The 24362-nt window shown below is 39.1% G+C and overlaps 1 protein-coding gene across 4 annotated transcripts in view; it reads left to right on the top strand.

Annotated features, from left to right (window-relative positions):
• The window catches only part of skor2 (SKI family transcriptional corepressor 2), a 113153-nt gene that overhangs the window by 77969 nt on the left and 10822 nt on the right, over positions 1-24362 (top strand). Inside the window, exon 1 of one of the 4 annotated variants that reach the window (XM_071465951.1) lies at positions 22115-22312. The exons of 2 other annotated variants lie outside the window; for them this stretch is intronic. In XM_071465951.1, coding sequence (XP_071322052.1) covers positions 22311-22312 — 2 coding nt within the window. In that variant the 5' untranslated portion in view covers positions 22115-22310. Of the gene's footprint in view, positions 1-22114; positions 22313-23089; positions 23366-24362 lie in introns of those variants that run through there. One more of the 4 variants, XM_071465952.1, reaches the window with a different exon arrangement.

The following is a 24362-nucleotide window of genomic DNA, read 5'->3' on the forward strand; positions in this document are numbered from 1 at the left end:
TTACAGTGACGTTTCCCTAACCTCAGTGTGGCTACAGAGGGCTGCGGGGATGCCACACCCCAACGTTAGCATCACCCTGGTTCGCTTGATAAAAAGCCAATGGGATTTTTACATTGGTTTTTGGATTACTGCAGAAAATAAGCTCTGCAACAAACAGAAGTTTCTGACATGTTTTGTTCAGTGGGATAATCTTCACAAATGAACACCACTCTTCAGATTTTTTGAAGCCTAAATCCAATCACCAGAAGTAAAAAGCTAATGTTAGGCTATAAATGAGCTACACCACTGTCGCAACTTCAACGTCACCACTACTAAACTTCCAACTTGTAGTTTGGTTTAGAGAACAAAAACATGAGTATATACACATCAAGGCTGTAAAGGTAGACTGGTGAGTAGATCAGTTCTAGTATTTGGCATAATGATGTTTACTTTCCCCAACAAACCCTGTAGTCTCATTTAGCCACTTGTTAGCTACCAGCCGTTTTTCAGAGTAAACGTAAAAGCTTAAAGAATTATGATTGTGTTGTTTACTGACATATTTTATGTTGTGGAAAATGTCTTGAGCTTGTGTTTAACCGCAGACCTTAAGTCAGCCATCTAACCAAAAACCCATTCAAAGTACCCATAGTCTTTTGGTTGGGGAGAGCAGAAGTCCTAAATTTCCAGGATTCAGGACGACTGTTTCAACAAGTCCTCCAAATTAAATGACAAAATACAGCTGCCCTTTAGAACAACACAGAGATGTGTTTTCCCATCTGATGCCACTGTCGCCAGGTTGACATACTTTGTCTTAAACCATTACAAAACACTGAAGAATAAATACATTGTGATGATGTCTGCTGGGCTAAAGTCTAACGCTTTGTTGACCCCTCCATGCAAACCCACTGTACACTACATACCCAGAACCAAACAGCACACAGACCAAGTTAGTGGTGAACATAGAGGAGCATTTACATAGACCCAGATATTTTCTTCAGGAGTCAGTGGAGACACCAAACAAAGCCGAATGTGTAAATAAGCACCTCTATGCTAATGCCATAAAGTAAACAAAATGTTAGTGCTGTGATCACAGCTTTTTTTCCGCTGACTGCATCAGAAAACTCTCATTTGTATTGGAAGGCAAATGACATATTTTGTTGTTTAGGTTGTTAAGAAAATGAAATTAACAGATTGATCAGATTATGCTGCACAATATACTGCCATTCATCCCAAGAAAAACTGAATGGAATGATTTAATAATCATTATAATTTGTTTCATTATCATAATAACAACAAAGCCCTTTCTAATTTGATGTTCTCTGATTTAACAAGTATTTGGGGTCTACATAAATAAAAGGAAATGTAGAATTAAATTCTGAGAGAGGCAGAGAGGATCAGTCAACCCCTGAGCAAACATTTCATACACATAAGAACCCCCTCCCTCAAACCTTTACTGTAGAGACAAAAGAAGTTTGTTTAGTGATTGGAGAGCTGTTCAGTTGTTATTTTGGGGCCATGCCCAGTGTTCACAGCACACACCACTCTACTGCAACACTCTTTGTGCACTGAGCTGCCATACAGGCCAAATCACCAAGGCTCAAGTGTGTGTGTGTAAATGTATTTTGGCGCAGTGGGGTTGTGTATGTGTCTAAAGCCTATTACCACATCAGCGACAAGAGATCACAGCTGTTTTGCCTCTGAACTTTCTTACAGCAAAAAGAAGAAAACTATAGAGAAAGCCAGGATAGGAAAAAAAGAAAAAGCAGTGGGAGAAAGAACTCAGCTCTAAGGCCTAATTTCACCGACATTGTCCCTCACCTAATTGCAAAAATCCCTCCATTCCTCCTTCCCTCCCTGCCGTGCGGCTCTGTGACGCTCCAAGGTAAAAAAGAAGTCGGGTTCTAATTTCATTTTGGTTTGTCTTAGGACAACTCTTAGATGTTTAATTCTATCCCAATTTCATGTAATCAGGCGAAAGACTTCCCTAGAGGGAGGGCAACGCAGGCCAGGGCCAGGCGTGTGCTATTTGCAAATGTAATTGGTCCACCTTTATTCTGCTCTCCCTGATGTTCAGGCTGTCTTTTCTCTTTCTTTCGCTTATTCTCCATTATCTTCACATCCTTCTTGCTCTCTTTCCGTCTTTTCCAGTGGCACCATGTTCTTTTCTTCCCATCTCTTTCCTTTCCTCCTCCCCTGTCCCTCCCCTCCCCTCCCCTCTAGGCGAAGCCAGCGTGGTTGTTATTGTGATTTCATATTTTCTTCTCATCCCTGCCTCTGCAGCCTCTGGACATTGACTACAAAATCCATTATCATTTGTATATTTTAATTATGCAAATGAGGATAGCTCAGCTGGCCTGTTGGAGGCTGCAGGGGAGAAAGCAGGAACTCTATTGCGGGTGATTACAATTCATCCGCTCGTCTCGCTTTAATTGTAACAAGCTAATTACCTTGTTTCCATTTAGTTTGAACAATGCCAAAAAGAAAAGGGAACAGTGATAGCTTTGGCTAACTCACATGGTAAAGCTAGCTGACTGGAATGAGGAGGAGGGGGAGGAGGGATGAGTGAAAGAGAGAAATGAAGAGAGTGAGAGAGAGAAAAAATGACAGAAAGAAGGAAAGACAAGAAGGGTTGCCAAAACATTGCACAGCAGTTTATAAAAAGATAAATAAGACTACATAAGTATGGAAAGTTAACAAACATGGTTAAAATAACTAGTGTGGGTTAAACGGTGTATTCTAAATAGTGTGGCATGGATGGTGTGTTCTGGAAAAATCATAATATTATTAGTCGTAGTAGTTGTCGAGGTATTATTATTGGTAGCGACAGCAAAGCGGCCTTTATGTTACAGATTGCACCAAAGGGCCTGCAGTAGATGTTCCGAAATGCTAATGTGGGAAAAGTCTTATATAAACTTTGGTTACATAACTGAGTCACTGCAAACTAGGGCCGGGTGATATATATAATTGATTTGATTAGTTAGATTTTTTTGTTTTTGCACAGTGTGTAAAAAGTGTACAGTGTACACAAATGCACACAAAAGGGGTATTTTCTGTATATGAAAACGTAGCTGCATAATGTTAACTGTGTTTGTTGTCTTCAGTCATGACAGACCCATTAACTAAAATTACTATTATGTGCACGTGCTGCAGATTACAGAAGTATTGTGAGTCCAGATAACAAGGTGGCTCTGGATATCATAGCAATCCAACGATTTTATCTATGAAACGGAGCTGGAAAGGGACTGCACACTGATCTGAGATCTACGTTTGTGTTTGTTGACAAGCCATTATCTCTTTTTACAAGTGGTGAATCCATTTGTGTCTGCTCTGCAGCAAGTAGCTAGTGCTAACTTGCCAGCTGTCTGCAAATGTGATGATTTCAAGAAACAAGGAGCAGGAACAGATGTCCTGGCCTTACCTAGTTAAGAAATTGTTGTAGTGTCCATAGTTGTATGGGATAAGCAGTATTTTTAAAATATACAATAACAACCAGTTCTTTCATTATTTCTGCTCATATGTTTTGCAGATGTTTCAAACAAGATGCTATGCTGTACTTGGGCTGCTGATGAAAACAGGCCCCTTCTTTCTGCTGTATAAGCTGAGAGGAAAAAGCACAAAGAAACACCCTACAGACTGTAGAAAGCAGTTGCCGAAACCAAGTGCCTTGTAGGGAGTTTTGTATTCCTTGAAAAAAGGAAATTGAGAAATGATGTCAGAAAAAAAGCTCTATCCTCAAAAAAGAACAAAGACTTTCATCCTGGCCTTCTGTAGGCTTACTGTATAGTGCATAACGGGCTTATCGTCTGCTCGGATCCCTGTACTTGAGACCAGGTTTGTGTTTCTGCCAGAGGTGTTCAGTTTCGTATTCACTCTGTTCAGAGGTTTCTCACTGAAATGAGTCCAGGGCTTCTGGGGATCAAGACCAGGCCTCAGCTGAACAAGATCTCATTATCTCTCCCTCACAAAGACCCATGCACACACATATATAGGCACATACATAGACATACATACAGGCACACACGCCAATGAGCAGCATGTCACAATGAGGGACCTTGTATGTATGTCACTGTGAGCACTCCTATGTTAAGTATATTACAGGTTTAAAGGAGATAATATATTTTGCTATGGGAGCTCAAAAGGCCTTGTTTCACAGTGCCTCTGTTGTGTTTCTTTCTTATTCTTACTTTCAGACACACAGACACAGTCATTCACATACAGTATACAGGTACACACTGATTGCACCTTGCGAACATAAGTGCATGCACTTATCCACACACACTTATATCCATCAACAGAATACCAGCAGTCATTCCTCTCACCATCATGCACTCATCCCCATGCACATGCTAACTCATGACCCCTTCCACTAACACACAAATTCACATATAGTCAAACATTTACCTTGTCTCCTGTCTCTACAAGGCAGCTTGGCATCATCCTCTTGCCAGCTCCCACCTTCTCCATGCCCACCTACTTTGCGGTGCCATCAGGGAGAGACTTGAAAGGTATTTGAAACTGTCTTCCTTAATCATTTCCCGGATCCCGCAGGACACGCTGTGTGACGTGACAGAGGAAGGACGGAGAAGGGGAGGGAGGGAAAGAGGAGGAGGAAGAGGGGGCAGAGAAAGCGATGTTAACACGTCAGTCTTCTCCAAGGGTTCAGGGGGAACGCCCAGTGACACATATGGAAGTAGTGAAAAACTAGAAACCAAACCATTCTTCAAGAGCGTTGTTAGGAACAAAAATAGATTTTCCACAGGGTTTCTCAAACGTTGATGTAAAAGTTGGTGTAAATATGTGGAATTTTAAGTGATTTCACAATGAGGGCATGATAATTCATAAAATTCAAACCAGAGAAAAATCAATGACAAAAACATTTATTTTAACTCCAGTTATAGTCCTTCTGCAGTGATATCTAAACTTGGTCATGGGCCTCTTTCTGCCATCACCTCCATCCTCCCTGCAACTATGATATAACTAGTTGTATTGTATAGTGACATTATATCCCATGGTGAGAGGCCAAATTCCCTCCATTTGTTGCCTGTGTTAGCTCAATAACTTCGACGACAACTGTACGTTTTCAAGACTTTACTCAAACTTCAGCACAACAACAACAACGACTGACTCCGCACTTCCTCACTCAGAACATACAAGTAATTCACCCATGTGCAGTGGGAAATATAGCACATAACAAACTCCCCTTTTCTCTTTAAGGAAAAACAGTGCAAAGAAAATATTTCTTTTTCCCTTTTTTTTTTTTTTAGTGGCCTTAACAGATAGCCAGGTTTAAAGTTTCAACCTTAATAACAAGAGTAGAACAGTAAAGAAAAAGTCTTGTTGATTCGTCCATTTAGCTTTTAAGCTGCCAGACACCTTCGCTGAGAGCTCTCAGCAGCATGAGTGCAGACGTCCCCTTCTTGGTCAAGGTGTAAAAGTTTAATAATCCATTCTTTTGCTTCTGGTCTTAGTGTACCTCTCCCTGCTTATTCCTCTACAGGCACATTTTGGTCAAACACTGAATATAAGTTAATTTGGTCTCACTCTGTGAGACTGTAATGATAAAACACTATTGATATTTAGTGCTGAGATTTCTCTGGCCAGTGCCATTTGTTGGGGTCTCCCAAGTCATCTGGCTGCTATGTCATATGCGGTGTTAGGTATAAAGGTTTGGGATGTGGAATGGCTCCTCCCAGGAGGTGAAGCTTGTTTGAGAGCTGGAGCAGTACCAGATGGATATTGTTGAGTCCACCTCTATGCACTGCACTGCCTTTGGTACCAAACTCCTGACCAGGAGTTAAAGTGGGAGCCAAAATGGGGCTATAGTCTGTTTCTATAGTCTAGTTTGTTTTGGCCCATGTTGTCCTTGTCACCAATTCTGTCTATGAGTGGAGAGTGTTTAGTTGAGGATCTTGGGAATGCATTTCCTATTTTTGATGTTGATGTAGTTCTGTTGCCTTCATGAAATAGCCTCCACTATGTGCAGGGATGGTTTCTTGCTGAGGGTGAAGGGGTTGAGAATTAGAGTCCTGTGACCAGAAAAAACAGAGATGGAGCCTATTGATAGGTGAATTACTGCAGTATTGACTTGTGCAGTCATTGTATTTGATAATCATTGTGAAGACAGAACTCAATTTACCGTTGAATTTATGTTCCAACTCTTACCTGTGGTCATGGGCTTGGGTAATCACCAGATGAATAAGATCGCTTTAATCAAGTGCCCAAGAGCGGCAGAGCAGCTGGGCTCAACTTTAGTGACAGAGTAAGGAGCTCAAACATACAGAAAGAGGTCAGAGTAGTACTGCTACACCTGTACCTTTAAACCTGGCCCGGGACTGGTGTAGAATCAGTTGTGCAGAGCTGGATAGCATGGATATGGAGAAGAACATCTTGGCTACCTACTCTGCTGTCATTGCTACTCATCCAGGTAAGCTATGAGCCAAATGTTGACAGAGGCGTGGTAATCACAGTACATGTGTTGATGAAGTTCTTTCACTGTGTCCAAGAGAAAACTCAGGACCTTTTTTGTACATTTTATTGGGTTTTTTTTCTCATAATATGAGAATACATAATAGTATTGAGGTATATATTATATACCTCAATACTATTTGTCTCTGTCCATGGTGCTGAAATACAGAACTCAAAGCCTTGCCGCAACAAACTAAGACTGTAATTAACTGTAATGTAACTCTTGAAAAGAAAATTGATCCAGTGTTTTTGAAAACAGTAAGATTAACATTAAATTAGATGTGTATTAGAGTGTATTTTAAACTGGAAAAGACAAATAATATATTGTTTGTCCATAGCAAATGTGTGGAGATCTGCAGCTGTTACATTTCAGTACATGAGCTCCATATGTTTTTAATCCTAATCCTGAAAACCTATGTCACACAACAATAAAACCATAATGGAAACATCTTGGGCCAATAAGTCCCATCTCTCTCTACTTACCTTTGGAGAGTTAGGTTATATTGCTAAGCTGTGTACACGCATATTAATGTGTGCATTTGTGTACCCTTGCATGTGTTTGTGAATGGTAAATCTCCAGCACCACCAGATTGTCACAGACCACTGCAGACCACAGATGAATATTGTTTATGGTAACAATTGGCAGATGGCATTCAATCACAAATACCAATAAGGTTTCAAACTTTATACTTCCCGTCTTTACTCTGTTTTTCTTCCACTAGTTCTAGTAATGTATTCTACTATTCTAGTAGAATACGTTTATGAAATAAGTTATCCAAACAAGGTGTCCACCATTACAACAACAGAAAATCTCTTCCATTGAGATTATTTATATCTCATAAGGTCAAGGAATACTTAACCTTAACTCTAACCCCTTGGCATGGAAATCAGCCGCTGCCTGAACCTGATCCTGTTATAACTTTCGATTACTTCAATATACAGATGTCACGCTATAAGTTAAAGCTGCTGTAAATACCAGAAAATCTTAATGTACAGAAACAGACAGACAGAGAGCGATTTGATGTTCACTGTAAATACGCAGCGATCACAGATTACCCAGTAGAGCAGCTAAGAGATTTGATGCCTATGACCTATATGAACAGTATTACTGTAAAACACCATGTGCTGTACCTCTGCTGTCATGCTGAAAACCTTGTAACTCCAACACTGGAATTTTTCACACTTAAACCTGAATGTATTACATCTAGAGTTGAATTAAACTTTGTTCTTTAGGTGTAGAAACATTTTCAGGAAAGTTAGCGCCCCTTTAGCATACTCTCCTTTGTGACTAACAAGCTGTCTTTATGCAAATGTGAGGTTTACAAATGACAACATCAATGTGTTTGGAGCCATATGTCATCCATCGTGTGTGTGTGTGTGTATATGTGTATATGTGTTAAATTCTTATATGACAGTTAAGAGGTTGTTAAAATTGTGGAGGACTGATTTTTCTATTGATCAACTAACTTGTATATGTGAATATTTGGTTGGCTTTATACAAACCAATAAGATGGCATATATCTTTAATAATAGAATCTGATTAGATCACCAGGTCTTTGTGTGTGTAGCCTACATGTTCAAAGACAGGCATACATGTACGTACATGTGTGTGTTTATGAACACGGATTTATAATTGGGGGCAAAGTATGGAAAGCAGCACGCACACATTTATTAACAAGGCAATAAATAATCAGGAATGAAATCTTTGTCATTTAATTAATGAGGTTTTTATTAATGCAGTGAGCATCGCAGTCCAGGAACTTCACATTAAGTAGATTCAAGATTTCAAAAGATGTTGTGTGATAATCATATTATATGTCAGTCCACTTTTCCACACGACACATTTAATATACTGTGCATAATGTAGAGGACAGTACAGTACAGAATGTACAGACAAACATGTTCAAATGTGAAGTAAAGCTCAGCTATTCCTGGAATCTGTTTGGCCTTTGGCCGAGGATGAACTTTATGTTTCAAGCACATCTCAGAGGCTTATAAAACTGTGACCTGCATCAGCTGGAGAGACAGCTTCATATGCAACTAATCCCACATCTCTCAGCCTGGCAGTCTGTGACAGTACACCTAAAGTCAGTGTCATAAGGTTTATTTCTTCATGGGATTACTTCTTTACCTTAGTTTTGTTTACAATGTACTGCTACACATGAAAATCTTCATTTACTGTTTATAGCCTCAGGGCACCGTGCTGTGTTGTTTGCTTTCTCAAAAAGTGCTGTTCAAATATTGGACTTGTGTTTTCCCTACACCTTCACTCTGTTTTTAAATCACAGTGGCAAAGGAAGGTGACTCAACTCACAACAGGTGAAGTGTCCTATGGAGTTGTTTATGCGGCAGTAGTAACTGAAGAAAATCCCCTAATATCTCTGTTGATTTTCAAGTATTTATTTATTTATTTTCAGTTATTATGAATCAAGTCGAATGACATATGTGTCTGCCTGCCTGTCTATATGTAATACTTTATTCTCTGTAGGCTGTTAATTGATTCATTGTGCCAACAGCTGCTCAAACAGAGCACATGTTTTCCACACTTCCTTAGTCAGAAGGATATCACGGTGAAGTAGTTTATCAGCATCCCTAATGCTTTTATGGGCTCTTAAACTGAGTGTGTGCCCTTTGTGTCTCAAATACAACTCAGAGATTTATCATGCTTCCTCTGTGGCTCAAATGCAAGGATGAGACTAAGCATAATCCTTGTACCTTGTATTTTTATATTTAGAGCAGCTGGGTTACAGCATTCTTGGTTTGAGTAGGAAGCCAAAATTAAGCATGCATCAGCTCAAAGTATCTTGTGTACTTTTCATGCAGTGTTGACTGAATTTGACTTGAACTTAAGACAAAGAAATGTGTTCACAAACATCAACCAAATGGCCGAGAAGGCCAGCAGACAGAGCATTTAAAGATCTGCTTTCTCTTAAATATCTTGTTGGTGGCCTCTGGGTTTCAAATACAACTCAGAGGTTTACCAGCAGGCTGGGATCAGAGAGAACGAGTAGAAAGAGCGAGAGATTTAAATCTGTAACGTTCATTTAGAGATCAGACACTCAGAGGATCAACTTAAAACTGTGTCTGAAAAATAACCATTTTAAATCGCCTTAAGATTTTTTTGCACCACATGACCTTGCATTTCCGCTCTGAACTTGTGCTTGAGAATTTGACATGTACATGTGTGCAAGCATCATCTGAAGTGTACGCTAACAGAAGTAGAGAACCAAAAGTTTGAGACAAGTCTTCCAACCTGAACAACCTCATGTTTTTCTTGTTTTTGTTTTTTTTAACCCTCTGATACGAATCATAGTGTCTCCTGAAATAGCGCCCCTGAGGCAGCAGGCATATCGGACCTTGGTTGTCATCAATTGGGTTAAAATAACTACTTCCTCAACATTAGTCTCTCTTTGTTGTCATGGTTACAATAACAAGAAAGTGGTTCACTTTGTCGAATGGCCATGGATGATAAAAAAACAACAAATAGAAAATAATAAACTACTACTTCCACATGGGAATCAAACACTGCACTCCTGTATCAAAGTCATGTTTTTTGTTGACCCACATATCCACCCCAACATCCTCCACACTTGGACTTGGACACTAGCCTTGTAATTGGAAATCATCTTAATAACAGTGATAGGAGGTACCTTTAAAATTACTTATTTTCCACCAAAGGGGAAGCATGTACAAAGCAAACAGAATAGGAACCAGGACAGAACCTTGGGGAACACCACAATAAAATGTCAGATGAACAAGCATTTACTGTTGATTTCATTTATCAATAGTAGCTGAAATACTTAGATTACATACTTATCAGAGAGAAGAACCTCTTTTCACCCAAAGTTACCCGCCCACTGCCTAAAGCTGGACCTATGCTTGACCCAAGGGGTTAATGAGAGTCCTGCCATAGATACCTATGGCGTACATTTTCAGATTTCAAAAAATTGTGAATTGTGACAGCACACAAGGTGACCTGAAGTATAAGACCAAAAGTACATACTTCTGTGTCCACATATTTGGCCATATAGCATATACTGTATCCTGTGTCAACCTGTGCCACTTTTTATATTAATCTGTTTTGAAAACGTCAATGTTTGCGTGTGTCATGAAAAGCTCCCGCCACAGAGCACTTTTATTGTTTCCAGTACTCTGCATTAACAATCTCATGATTAAAGTTCTGGGCCAATCAGAACGGCAGAAGGCCCGGGATTACCGCCACAACATCTGGGGACTATGCTAATGGACCGCATATGTTTTTAATGTTTAGATTTAGAAGTCAACATGTTGTCCTTAATTTCATCTGAGAGAGGAAGCAAGGGTGAGTGAGGGTGGCGAGATAGGCGGAGTTGCAGGATAACTCTCTTTTAAAATAAGTAAATCACGACTGAGTGCAGCTGTCATCATTAACCAAAGCACCACTGATGACAAGAGACCCACCCAAACTGTGTGAGTGTCCCTGAGCACTTAAAGGAAACCCAGATAGCCCCATCTGTCAATTTTACACTTGGTGAGTCTTACTTAGCACACAGAGCCCCTGAAAGTGTAATATGCTGTGGGGATTTTATAAAAACCAAATACACACGCCAAAGACACAAACATATTTATGCTCTCAGCTATGATTTTTAATCCATGTTTTAGAGTGGAAGCTGATAAAGGCAGAGTATTTTAAGAGTCAGATGCAGGGCAGCAGGGCCACTTCAGGGCAACTAGAACTGAAATGAAAATTTTACAGTTTTCTGGGTTGTGTTACACAGAAATATCCACTTCTTCCTATCAGACATGTGATTATGAGGACATTATTCTTCTTTAAATCTTAGAAACCTGGCCTGTCCTAATGCCTCCAGATCGGAGTCTGAGGATTTTTTATTTCAAAAGAGTAGGATAAGATACTTTTAATTCCAGTTGTGAAAGATCTCTTTGAATAGATCTTTTTGATGGTCAAAAGAAAGATTCACCAACTTGGGATCAACCACTCATCCAGGAAGTACAGTTTACAGGGTGTTGTTTTTTTCATTATGGTGAAAGAAATTAAGCAACAAGAAATTTGGTGATAGCACTAGATTAAAAGCCAGAGGATCACCAAATTCTTCAGAATTTATCTTCTGGGAGACTGTCACTATCTGGACCAAATTTGATTGCAATCCATCCAATAGTTGTTGAGATATTTCAGTCTGAAGTAGTGGTGGACCAACTGACCAATAGACTGATCTGATAAGATAAGATTGCACATTGTAAAAGCATATTGCATATTAAACATAAAACCAGCAACTAAAATATTGCACATGCCAATGTAGACTGGCTATAAACTGCTTAGTGACCATGTAATATTTCACTATTACAGCATTTAACTGCTGCTGTTTAAAATTTTGATGGATGATGGGACAAATTAGTTCTTATAGACTGACACTGTCATCCCTACTGCAAAGCTGCTCGCAGCGGCTAAATATTCATACAAATAATTGAGATTCTAAGGTTACAGGGTGTTGTGTGTTGTACAGGTAAGCTCTCTGAGGCTAATTCATGACTTAGGAGCTATATGAATAAAACTTGACATTAACTCACGTAGTGTGAGTATGTAGTGACTTTAGGTGTCAACTTGAAGATAGTGAGTAGACAGCCATGTAGGAACTGTAAAACAGTTTACAAGACATTTTATGTTAAGGCATTTAGTTGATGCACTGATATAATGCAAGTTACGTATTTAGATGCATCACCATTGTGAAACAACAGAAAATCCACAAAATCCATTCTGATTGAAGGTGTAATATATACAATATACAACTGCCCTGATTATCACATCTAAAATGTAATCAAACTCCAAAATAAATCTTGTAATTATATAAGGATAATGTCCTGTGTGTGAACGAACCTAAGGGGGTTTCCATTGTTACTATTAAAATGTTTTTTTTATTCTCTCCTTTATTCATAACATCTGTCATTAGGTTGTGAAAAATAGATTATAGTCATGCTGAGGGAAAAATAATCCAACCAAAACAGACATGAAAAACATCTTGTAGAATAAAAGGCACAGTATGTTTGTGTATCTGCTTACGTCAGCGAGCATGCCTTGTTTGTGTGTTTATAAATTTGCACATGTGATTCAAGTGTGTTTGGATGTCATCAAAAACAACAGAGGCTCACATTTCTGCAATGATTAGTGCTGTGAGATCAGTGTCACATATCCCGCATGTATCTTTCAGCCCTGCTGCTAATCCTTCAGTTCACACACTGTGTTAGAAGGGTATTTACGCATCAGTGGATCAGCATTAATTCAGAGAGATAAGGCAGAATCATCATAATAATAATGATAATAATAATGATAAAACCTGTTTTGATGCTGAGTTTTAATGTGGAGGATTAGCAAATCAAAAAACAATACAGATGTAAAATCCACCCATATGTGCTGCATAGAATCCTGTTTGGAAGACAGAACAAAAAAAGTTGTCGTATCAGAGAAACCAGTTTTTGTTTTGTTTATGAAAAGTCCTTACAGATACATTTGGAAAATTACTATGGTGGAAAAACATCACAGTGAAAATTGGAACATTGTTAACGTAGCTTTTTCCAAATCTTCCAAAATATTTTCCTTAGGAAACCTGAATTAAATTCTTTGTCATGTTTTTTCAACATGTACCATTACTTAGCGTTACTTACACCTTAAAAATATTGCAAATGAATCAGAAAGTAACTAAAAATAATCAAAACACTTAATTACTGTTTGAGTTATTCCTTTGGTTATAAAAATGACAACATATTTGATGAAATAACATGCATCAACATGCAGAATGTAAATTATGTATCTGAACAACCCGCTGTGTGTTTATTTTAATCTCCAGCTGCGTATGTGTGTGTTATAGTGTATGCCGCATGTGTGTGCCTATCTATGCCCTGCATATGTGATTCAACTTAAGCCACCTCATCATCAGACACACACACACACACACACACACACACACATACACACAGTTGTCTTACAGAAAAAAAGACAGCTAATATTCATTGTTATTTAAACACCAGAGCAGATAGGCAGCTGAACAATAATTATTTTCTGGAACAATAATTATTACCATTTAATTCTGTTGTTTACCATTTTGCCTGGTGGCCCCTCTTTAAAACTCAGCCTCTATCTATAATGGTGAGCCCTTGAGCGGAACTGCATTTAACACAAATATCAAATAATTAAAAATCAAATAATTGAAAAATGAAAGTGCTGTTTTTCTGTGTTTGAACATTAATTGCCAGCGAAACGTGAGTTTTCCAGAAGACTGTTCTTGGTTGTGTTTGGTATCAGATTTCATATTTTCCCATGTTTATTCTTCAATTCATGTTTTACAATGATGTAGAGTGAGCATGGAGAGATTCCTTGAAGATGATTTGCTCAAACAGAAGCATTTTTCAGTTTCTTTCATGTTAACACAGATAATTATTTAGTCATCTATTTGTCAAAAAGACAACCAAATTTCTTTCTTTGTTTTTTTATTTTTTATAAAACTGAAATTGATGAGAATGTCTTTGCATAGTCACCTCAATTTTGCAGGTCTTTGATTCTATGCTTTATTTTGGCCTGGCATCCTCATAGGTATAAAGTTGTGTCATTAAATGCAATTTTCCTCTGTTTTTTTTTTAACAACACATAAACAATAAATAGAGATAAAATCCACATTGTATAATCTGGCAGGGATCTCTGATGCTGTACTGTATGTTTGAAGGGATTACATGCCAGATCACAGGATTACACAATTACAGCGTGTCTGGGGTGATGGGGCCACGCTGATGTGACATGATGACAACACAAACACCAGGTACACACCGACACACACAAACATGTACTGGGACTCAAGCATGTATTTCCTGACATGATGAAAAAAAAGTGCTTCTTGTTGGGGTGTTTGCAACCAAAAAAGAACCCCACACTGGTCTTCGACTGCCACAGTGTGCACACTGCCCAGTCACAAACTGACTTCTTTTCAGACAGTCTCACAATACACTGTAATGCATATAATGTGTTGTACTTTTTACACATGGGTGTCGGGCACATGTTTCTGGTCAACTTGCAGTCTATATTCTTTCCATTTTGGGTTGATTAAAAGGTTGTGAAACTAAAATAAATCAGTTCTTGGCAAGTTGGGAAAAAACATCCTCAGTCAGCTTCTTGAATGCACATTACCATGACTGTTGAAAAAAGCTCTGCGTATGGAAAACATGCATGTTAATCCTGATTTGTATAACTTATTTTTATGAGTGTTTTGGGATTTAAGAAGAAATATTTTCTTTGACCAGTGTATAGAGGAATAAAAAAAAGAACAACCAACAAAATCGGACTGAAAATTGAAGGTGCAAAACAAAGATAGCTTAAAAAAAAGAAACACATTCTGAGAAGAGCCTCTAATTTTTTTTTCCAACACAAAACAGTTACTGTATGCACAGACTGTTTTAACTGAGGTGGGACAGCATTTACTCCACAGCGCACTAATGGGATGATCTCATGTTTTAACTAATTGTCACAGGGACAATTACAGAGGTTTCTTACACATCCACATTTGTTGCTGATTGATTCATAGTTGATGAGGTCACCAGTACCAGCATCCTCCTCTTCTCTCTCTCACTTCTTCTGTTCGATTTCTGTGGAAAATCAAATCTTTGCACTCGTCCCTTTTATTCACTCTTTCCATTCTCTGCATCACTCTCTATGTTGCCTGGTGATTAAGCGGTAGATTAACCTCCAGTCCTCATTAATAATAGACGAATAGAAAAAGCCCCGGTTGTTCCGCTTCCTGTCTGCAGCACTAATAGCGCCCTTAACGTTCACATTAACATACCTCTTGTTTACTCGGGCAGATGGTCGAACAAGTCAGAAACACGGACAAGTGAAAGACAAGAGACATAAAAGCATCATGTGTGTAGCATAATGCATATAAACTTACATGCATATAAACTGTGTGGCTGTGTTTAACAGCCTCCACTCCAATGGGAATGTTGTCCACAAGATTTTGAAACTTGTCTGCAGGGATTTGCAGGTGTTGGATGGAGTTGAGGTCAGAGCTCTGTGTAGCCCAGTCACGTGCTTCCACACCAAACTCAGGAAACCATTTCTTAATGGACCTTGCTTTGTGAAGGAAAGAAATTAAAATATCATCATACGCTGTAGCATTAAGATCCCTCTTAACTGGAACTAAGGTACCTGATGAAAAACAGCCCTCGAACTAAAGTCCACATACTTTTAGCCATTAATTGCATAATAAATAGATCCTGCTGTTGTTGGTTTGCAGGAAACAAAGACAGTGCTGGAACCAACAGGTTGCGTGTTCAGTCACAGCAGTAGCCAGAATGTGCCCTACTGAAGTGCCCTTGAGTAACACACTCATGTCTTACCTGTCAGTTGTTGCATATGAGCTTCAGTAAAATGTAAATGTACAAACACCCACATACACGAATAAGAAAAGGCAATTACTGTCCTGCCCTTAATCATGCCTTTTCTTTTCAAATGTGCTCATACTCATGTGGGAATTGAGTTCTTCTACAATGAGAACAAGGTTAATAACAATGAGGAGCTGAAGTTTTTGTTGAAAAAACAAGCACTCGCACACATGCACACAGCGAGAAAATACTGAGTACAGGCCTTATGGGACGACATTTGTGGTAATTCATTCAGAATCCATTTTAACGCATTGTGCAGGCCTAAGTGCCAATCTTCCTTTTTGGTGAGTTTCCATGATTTTATGTCCCATATAAAACGAGGCAGTTTGCTCCACAATGGCCTATTTAAGTTACATTACTGCCGAATATTCCCCAGTAAAGAAAATTAAGCCGCGATACTATGAGATCATCTCGGTTAGTTATCTTCTCCCCGCCGAGATGTGTCGCTTTGACACCCCGCAGAGAACTGAATGATTCTCTTGGACGAGAGATAATAGTCTTATACAGTGTGTTGCTTGCCTAAGATCTCTGTCTCCCTGCCTCTTTTCTTCTCTTTACAAACCCGATCCAGAAAATGAAGTTATATGTTTAGTGTTGTATAATGCTGTAAAAGATAATTAGGCATACAAGGGTTGAACAAGAAAAGCAACATTGTAAATATGAGCAGTACAGTAACTTTTATCAAAATTGTGTCAAAAGATCAAAACACACTCACGACACAGCTGACCTAATTATTAGATTGAACTTCCCATAACCACAAGATCACGAGAGTTCAGGCTGTGAGAATCGGTGTGTTCTTCGCCCCCTGCTTTATGTGATTACCAGTTTTCAGTATCAGTAACAGCATCAGATTCATCCCCAAAACCGAACAATGACCAACTCAGGTACCCCACTGTTAAATCCTGTGTTTATAAACACAACACATCTGAGCCATATTCGGAAGATAGAATGTTAAAGAACCACATCATTTGTGTTGCATGTCTTAGCCCATTAACCTCATTTGTGTTGTATACCTCACATTACTGCTGACAGTTTTCTATTGTATTACAGGTTTTTAATCGATTTCCTGCCACAGACTGATAACAGAGCTTTCTCACAGTGCTTGAATACAGAAACAAGAAAGTGTTGTCGAAAAATAATGAAACGTTCACCTATAGGTGAAAACCATGATGAAAACCAGAATAGTGTGATCTCTGACTTTAAACTTTACAGGTATAATAGCAGTCTGTTGTCAAGTGACAAACATACAAACTCTTTGCTTTTTGCAAGACATACTACAGAGGTATGTGTTTTTGGAGGGGTTTCATAAGCTATGCAGTGAAAATGAAATGACTGCAGAGACTCCACAGGAATTAGTGGCTAACTGCAAAAATGGATGGAATATTTTATACGACAATAACTTTTGTCATGTTAACTTTACTTTCTGACATTCAGAAAACAACAAATCTACAAATTAACTTTTTGTGTGTCCCAAACAAACTCAGTCATGTTGTGCTCTCTCCTCACACACACACACACACACACAGTGTACCCCACCCCCTCTGACCCTGTAGGCTCTTCTGCTTGCCTTTATAGCGCACTGTAGCGCCCAGCAGTCTGTCTGCAATAGAGCTAATTGGCTTCAGCTCAGTGTTCACTGTTAACGTCTCATCACTCATTCCACTTAGAGTAACTTCCACAACTTTGCTTGTGTTAAAAGTCAAGGAAGCCTTTAATTACGAACCCAGATCATTCAGTAAGTAAGGTTGCATCTCCCAGCAGATCTCATTGTACTGTGTCCTTATTCTGTCCTTTACAAAATCACTCATGAAATACAACCATTGTGATCCCATAGTAAAAGCTGCACAGGTCCAAACATCACTGTGAAATTGGACAAACAACTGATAGGATAATAAAACATCATATCAAGTCAGGCCACTGTAAACTCAGAGACACTTTAAATCTCAATAGCAATAGTAGATTTGAATCCATCACAAAGCACCTCTAGGGTATCTATAAACTCTCTAATTTCATCATATGTTAAATGGATATTTATTTATTATAGGACTGGTTGCTGTTCAATTCTGTCCTCTCTGTTTTCACATACGTTCACATCTTTGTCTCATTAAATGCTAAATAATGAAATATTGTGTCAACTAAATTAATTAATTAATATGGGGATTTAAATGTCTGCCTATTAACAATAATAATGTTAATTTTAAGAGTGTTTCAACACAGTATTTTCCTGGTGTGGTCTATTTACATGTGCAGAGACAAACTAGATCACCGACTGCTGTCTGAGAGGAAGGTCTGTCTATGGAAGTGAGGTCAATACTTTCTCAATTTAATTAAATGAAGGAATTTTTTTGTTTTTTATTTTTTTATTTTTTCCACATTGGTACAGACAAGTCTCTGTACCCAAAATGTTAAAAACTGATGGTCTCTGACGGACATCATGAAGTAAAAGATTTAACTGGATGAAACAGTCTCTTGATAGGATTTCTATATTTTTTTCTACAGGACTTTTTTTTTATAATATAACATAAACTCACATGACCTTGTTGTGTTTCTGAAAACTCCTGTGGTTAAAGTGGATGCTCAAGTCTACTGCACTGCACACGTCTATATACTCAATTTAATGTCTTCCTGAAGTGGAGCTTTATTATTGTGTCACAACAGCTTTTTTTTTTTTTTTTTTTTACTTATTTGTTAATTGATTTATTTTATCTTACATATGCCATTATGCAGTGCCTAGCTGGAGAGGAATACACACAAAGCCCTACAGCCCACACATAAAACAAATCAGATCTGCTGTCTGGATTTTTAAGTCATTAGAGGAATTAAAAAACAAAACATACTTTAATCTTTAGCCTCACATGTATAGCTTACCTTCATTACATTATGGTTAAATTAATTATTATGTCCACACCTGAGGAAAAAACCCCATTACTTTTTCTTGAATAATAAAAAAAACATTAAAAAAATAAATAGATAAAATCCTATGGGGCCTATGCATTCAATTATAGAGGATCTAAGACCTATGCATCTATGGCTGATAAAAACACTCAGCTTCTCTGAGCATTGCATCACATCACAATTTGTAAAATGATCATTTCTTAATAATTCACTCTGGCTAATGTTCCAGATCTTTGATGAAATATGGGAATCTTTAGTGGCTGGTCTGCTGCGCTAATTGGTACAACCGCCCCAGGCAAGCTCACATCCAGCAAACGGAGGACAGCGTCGTTCGCAGGGCTGCGTCTGTCTTGGTGTGGGAACACTGTAAAAATAGACACATGACAAATAAAAGCCAAATTAGAACAGATGGCTCCACATGCCCGCATTTGCTGGTGTTGGGGATATTTCACACTGGTAACATTAAACAAATATATATATTTTTTTAAAAACCGAAAACTGACCAAAATGTTATGATAGCCTACAGAAGAGAAAAAAAAAAAAAAAGTTATAGAAGCCTTGATTTTATATAGCGACCCGCTGTATTAAATAGGCTATAAGGTGCAATGTAGCCTGTTAACATGCCGTTGAATGACTAAATGTGTGGCCTACATTTGATAAATGTGTTATTATTTTGATATTGTTTTGCATTGAAACACATATAACAGGAGAGAGCGCTGACCCGCACACGCCCCCGTGCACGACCCACTCGACCCACCCGACACGACCCTGTCCAGATCCAGTGTGTTGGTGCTCAGCAAGGGAAGTGGGCGGGCTTACAAACAACGTAAAGAATCATCAGCGTGATTTTCCCCCCAGTTTATTTAAGATGCGTGTTAATTGTAATGCACAGTAAATCTTCACTGCAGATGAACAGAAGACTCTCATTCAGTAAAAGACGTGCAGCATTAAGTAAGGATTAAAACTGGGGCATGCAGGGCGACTGTGCACCATATTGTAGCCTACATCTGCCTTTAAATCCACAATAAATTAATATGAGCGCTGGTGGGTTGTTACAGGATGGGCTGAAATATGTTGGCAATTGGTTAAATACAGATTTGTGTAATATTTTACACTCTTAGAGAGACAGAAGTAAAATGGTAATGATGTTATTAAAAACCACAGATGATTAAACCTTTACCAATTCTTTTTTTTTTTTTTTTTTTTTAAAGAAAAGATTGTATTAATAAAAGGGAATTTGATGCTGTGTGGTGATTCAGGCTGGACCCAGTGCGTTTTGAGAAAAGGAGGGGATGCATTTCAATATGGTAATCACTCACCCGGGGCATGTTTCACTTATTGACAGATTTGATGTTAAATGTCTCAAGCTCACTTAGTGCTGTAGCTCTTAATTTGTTATGTTTGGAGCACTCCCTCTCCCTCTCCCTCTCCCTCTCCCTCTGGTTTGACCCTCCGAGGTCACACAAGCAATTCTTTTTTTAAACGCATGATTAATTTCTCAGTAGGGCGACCGGCTAATGCATTATGAAAAAAAAAGTGAAATGTACTCCAAAGGGGCTAATAGCGCTATTGTATTCCGATAAACCTTTCCCTGCTTCACACGGTTCAGACACGCTCCGCTTTCGATAACACGTCAGACACATCTTCCTCAGACGGAGAGAAAGTTGTGCGTCATTCTGACTTTTTCAAAAACGTATTCATTCTTGTGGTTTAAAAAAAACGCAGGGAATTCACATTAGTCATTTTATTACGTCGGTGTAGCCGTAAGACTTAAGCTTCAATAAGTTATTAATATAGCCAAAGGAAATTCCACATGTAGTTCGGCGAGAGAATATCCTATTAAAAAAAATCCAACTTAAAAACTTTAAAAATCTATGTTTCAGATTGAATTGATTGATTGATTGAAAAAAGACCTTAAGTCTATATACATATTTAGAAACATTATATTATTTTTTTCCAATGGAGAACGGTTGGTTATCAGCTCTTAAAGCTACTCTTGCCTGTTTTTATTATTCCCTCTCTCTCTCTCCTCTCTCTATTGTGACGTCAGCCGTCTCAGTGGCTGCGGCCCGTGCGTGGCTCGCGCCCCCCCCCCCCCCCCCCCCCCGTCCCGTCCCGTCCCGTCCCGTCCGCGAGACAAAAGCACGCGCAGCCTAAATGGGTTTGAAAAAGAAGCAGATGGGGCTCGCGCTCTGCTCCGTGACGCACACACCCACGCACAGGTTTGAGAGTGGGCCCTGAGAGCCGGACATGTTTACCAGGGTGCTGCTGGATAAAGACCGGGAGAGAATAAATGACTCCCGGTCTTCACGCCCAACAGCCAATCAGTGTCCGAGCTGCTTAGAGAGAGAGAGAGAGAGAGAGAGAGATGTTTAAGTTCTAGTGGGAAAAAAGAAGTTGTATCACTTTTGACATTTTTTCCTCAAATTTCATTGTTTGAGTAACTTTTAGCTATTTCTTTGAAAGTCTACAGCATTTACAAAAAAAAACCAAATGAATGGCTGACACTGAAGCATGTCAATGACTGATGTCTATAAGCCTAATCTTAAGTGAGTGTAAACATCTTTTTAGACAAATGAAGGTAACAGTGCAGACTTTGTGAAGAGGCTGTGCTGCTGAAATAAACGTACATTAGTCATACCTACTCCATCCCTGCTTGTTCTGGCCCAGTGGTAATTCTGTAGCTTATTATTCTAAATGAAAACAGGCCGACATGCCTTAATATCAGCAGGGACATTATGCATTACAGTTATTCTGGCCTTCATGTGTCATCAAAAACATACTCCTACAACTGACGAGGAAAGCCTGTTTGACAAGAGACTATGGTCTATTCTAATATAGGCTATAACAGTCCTCCTCAGTAATGAACTGTTGGTCCCAGTACAAATACACCAGTGTTTGAACTTGCATCCCAGTTGAACAGCCACTGCCAGCTACCTCTGGCATTAAGTTTTCCTTATTAGTTTTCTGTCCCAGGCATGAAACATGGGCGACAGAACAATTAAAAAACTTCATGAAGTTGTTTTAATTAACAAGGACAGTCAGTATTTGGGACAACAGTTCATTGAATTCCTGTTCAGAGTTAAATGAGATTCTTTCTTGCGTCATTCAAACATTTGCTGATGTCTATGAGGCAGCTAATATCTGGGTTATACTTCCTATTTAGGCCTGTGCCTTCATAGGCTATCTGTAATTTGCCTGCATATTTTTAGTGGAAGAAGTAATTGAGCAGCAGCTGCAACTTGCCTGGTTGAAGAGCTTGGAGCAGGGACGTAGCTAGGAATTCCTGTGCCACCCCAGAGAGCACTGATCTAAACCCCCAATTTTGTTAAAGGATTGAATTATTAAATAATCTGACACTGCAATTTTTTGATGGTCCTCTTCAGGTGAACTGTCTCTGCCGTTGTAGCACCGGGTGCTAGCTGCGCTCCTCTGACCCTCAGTTACACCAGATGATATAGGCTGCAATATGCTTCCTGCTACCTCTCATCTCCTGGGAGCAACCTGCTCATGTACAGAGAGTCATTTTAGAACAGCCTTCTCAGCGTTGAATGTGAGTATCAGCTGTACTGACAGACATTATCCCGATCCCCAGACTGCCTGCCTGTCTGACTGCTGCCTCAGCCTTTATTTTCTCGGTCTTGGCCCCTATGGTCAGGCTCATGTTTTACTCCACACTGTGTCTGTGTTTAAAAGCCACATTTCCGATGCCGAGCTCATCTGCCGGCTGTGTCTGGTGCCAGCAGTGGCTTTCAACATAAGTTTGTTAATTAACTCTCAACTCAGGGTTTTGTGTACCAAAAGTCGCTCTACTGTGTTGTTTATTCCAGGGTTTTCCAAACTGGGCTATTAGATGTCAAAGTGCCCCCCACCCCCCATCCCTCTTCCAGCATGTGCAGTGGACCAGCAGACACCCATCTGTACTGTAGTTACAACTGGTTGTAGAGATGTGTGCAGTGTCCAGTTGATTCCAAATGAATATTCATTAACTCACCAATACAAGGCTACATTAGCCAAAATGATGGGAAACCTTACTTTCTGTTTTGGGTCTGCTGTATTGTCTCAGTGGTTTCTGAGAGTTTCGCTGGCTGAGACTTCACTTTCACTCCTCCAGCCTCTGAGTGGCAGGTAGCCGGTTGGCTCAGTTGGATGGGGCAGCGTGAAGAAGACAAGAAATAAATATGTATATGTGTGTGTGTGTGTGTGTGTGTGTGTGTGTGTGTGCGTGTGTGTGTGTGTCCTGGACGGTGGGCTGGGCTCGCACTGCACGCCAATCAAACTCGGGGCAGGTGCGTTGTCGAGAGAGGGAGAGAGAGAGAGAGAGAGAGAGAGAGAGGGAGAGAGAGAGGGATCAGGACGGCGCGTGGTGTCTCTGAAAAGAGATAAAGCGGGCGCGAGCGTCGCAGGGTACTCAGAGCTCGCGAGCAGGCTCGCTCCGCAGCACGAGGAACAGCTGGAGCCGGTCCCATGTTTTCCGGATACAAGTCCGTGAAATCCGTTCGTTTACGCGATTGAAATGAGTTTTTTGAAACTGTGCAGGATAAATCGATTTGTGTGGTGACGGGGTTGTTTTTGACGCGTTTGGGATTATTCCTGGGAGTCAGAGGTAAGCACTGCTCGACCCTTTCAGCTTTAGGCTAAAGTTGACTGAAATGTTTGTATAAACGTAGCTTACCTACGTAATGTGTTCACAATCCGGAACAGGCACGATTTAAAGAAGAAATGCTGAAGAATATGTGCGTGAATATCCCACATTCCGCTGCATCTCCAACCCTAGTTTAAAATTACTAGACTATATTATTAAGATATTATTAGTTGAGTTATTGGTAGGCTGTAAGTATTCTTATCATTGTTATTATTATTATTATTATCATCATCATTAATGTTATTAGTCTGCCTTTGAAATTGGAATTATCCATGGATAAGTTATAGGCTACAGGATGCTTGATAAACCGAGAGGCCGGGTACTTTACTGAAGGCCTGCCGTTATATGTTTCCTTGAAGTAAACCTGGGCTGAACCAAAATTTTGAAATTAATAGTGCAACATACAGGCCAGTTAATTTGAAGCTAAACTCTAAACTAATTTCTTAATTAGTTTATTGGCTCTTGCGTAGGTCATTGTTCAGCCCACACAATTACACAATTATACCATATTGCGCTTTAATATTTTGTTCCAAGTAAATTAAAAAAAAACATCTTTTACGTTTCGTTTTGTTTCATCTTGTGGCCTGTTTTACACCTCGTTATTCCGTGTTGTTATTATAACAGCGCTTCTTCGAATATGATTTGTAAATAAATGCAAGTAATAAATGTATCAATAATTTATTTGTTTAAACAAACATTTCCTAAATTAGTTTGGGGGGGAAACGTTATCAGCAATTTCTCTCTTTTTCCGGAGATATTTCTGTTCTGAAAACATCACAAATGTGAAGAAAAAAAAAGTCGTGCTGCGTGTAAAATAAGAATTTCTAAAATATAAATTCAAGTTGCCATCTTTATGAAAAACTAAAACGAAATGCCAAGTAATATAACTTATTCACTACTAAGTCGATCTTTACAATAAAGTTAAAAATGGTGTTGCACACTCAAAACATTACAGTAT

The sequence above is a fragment of the Trachinotus anak genome, unplaced genomic scaffold, assembly GCF_046630095.1.
Source record: "Trachinotus anak isolate AG129_WGS33_773 ecotype Australia unplaced genomic scaffold, CSIRO_AGI_Tana_v1 ptg000028l, whole genome shotgun sequence".
NCBI classification, from domain to species: Eukaryota; Metazoa; Chordata; class Actinopteri; order Carangiformes; family Carangidae; genus Trachinotus; species Trachinotus anak.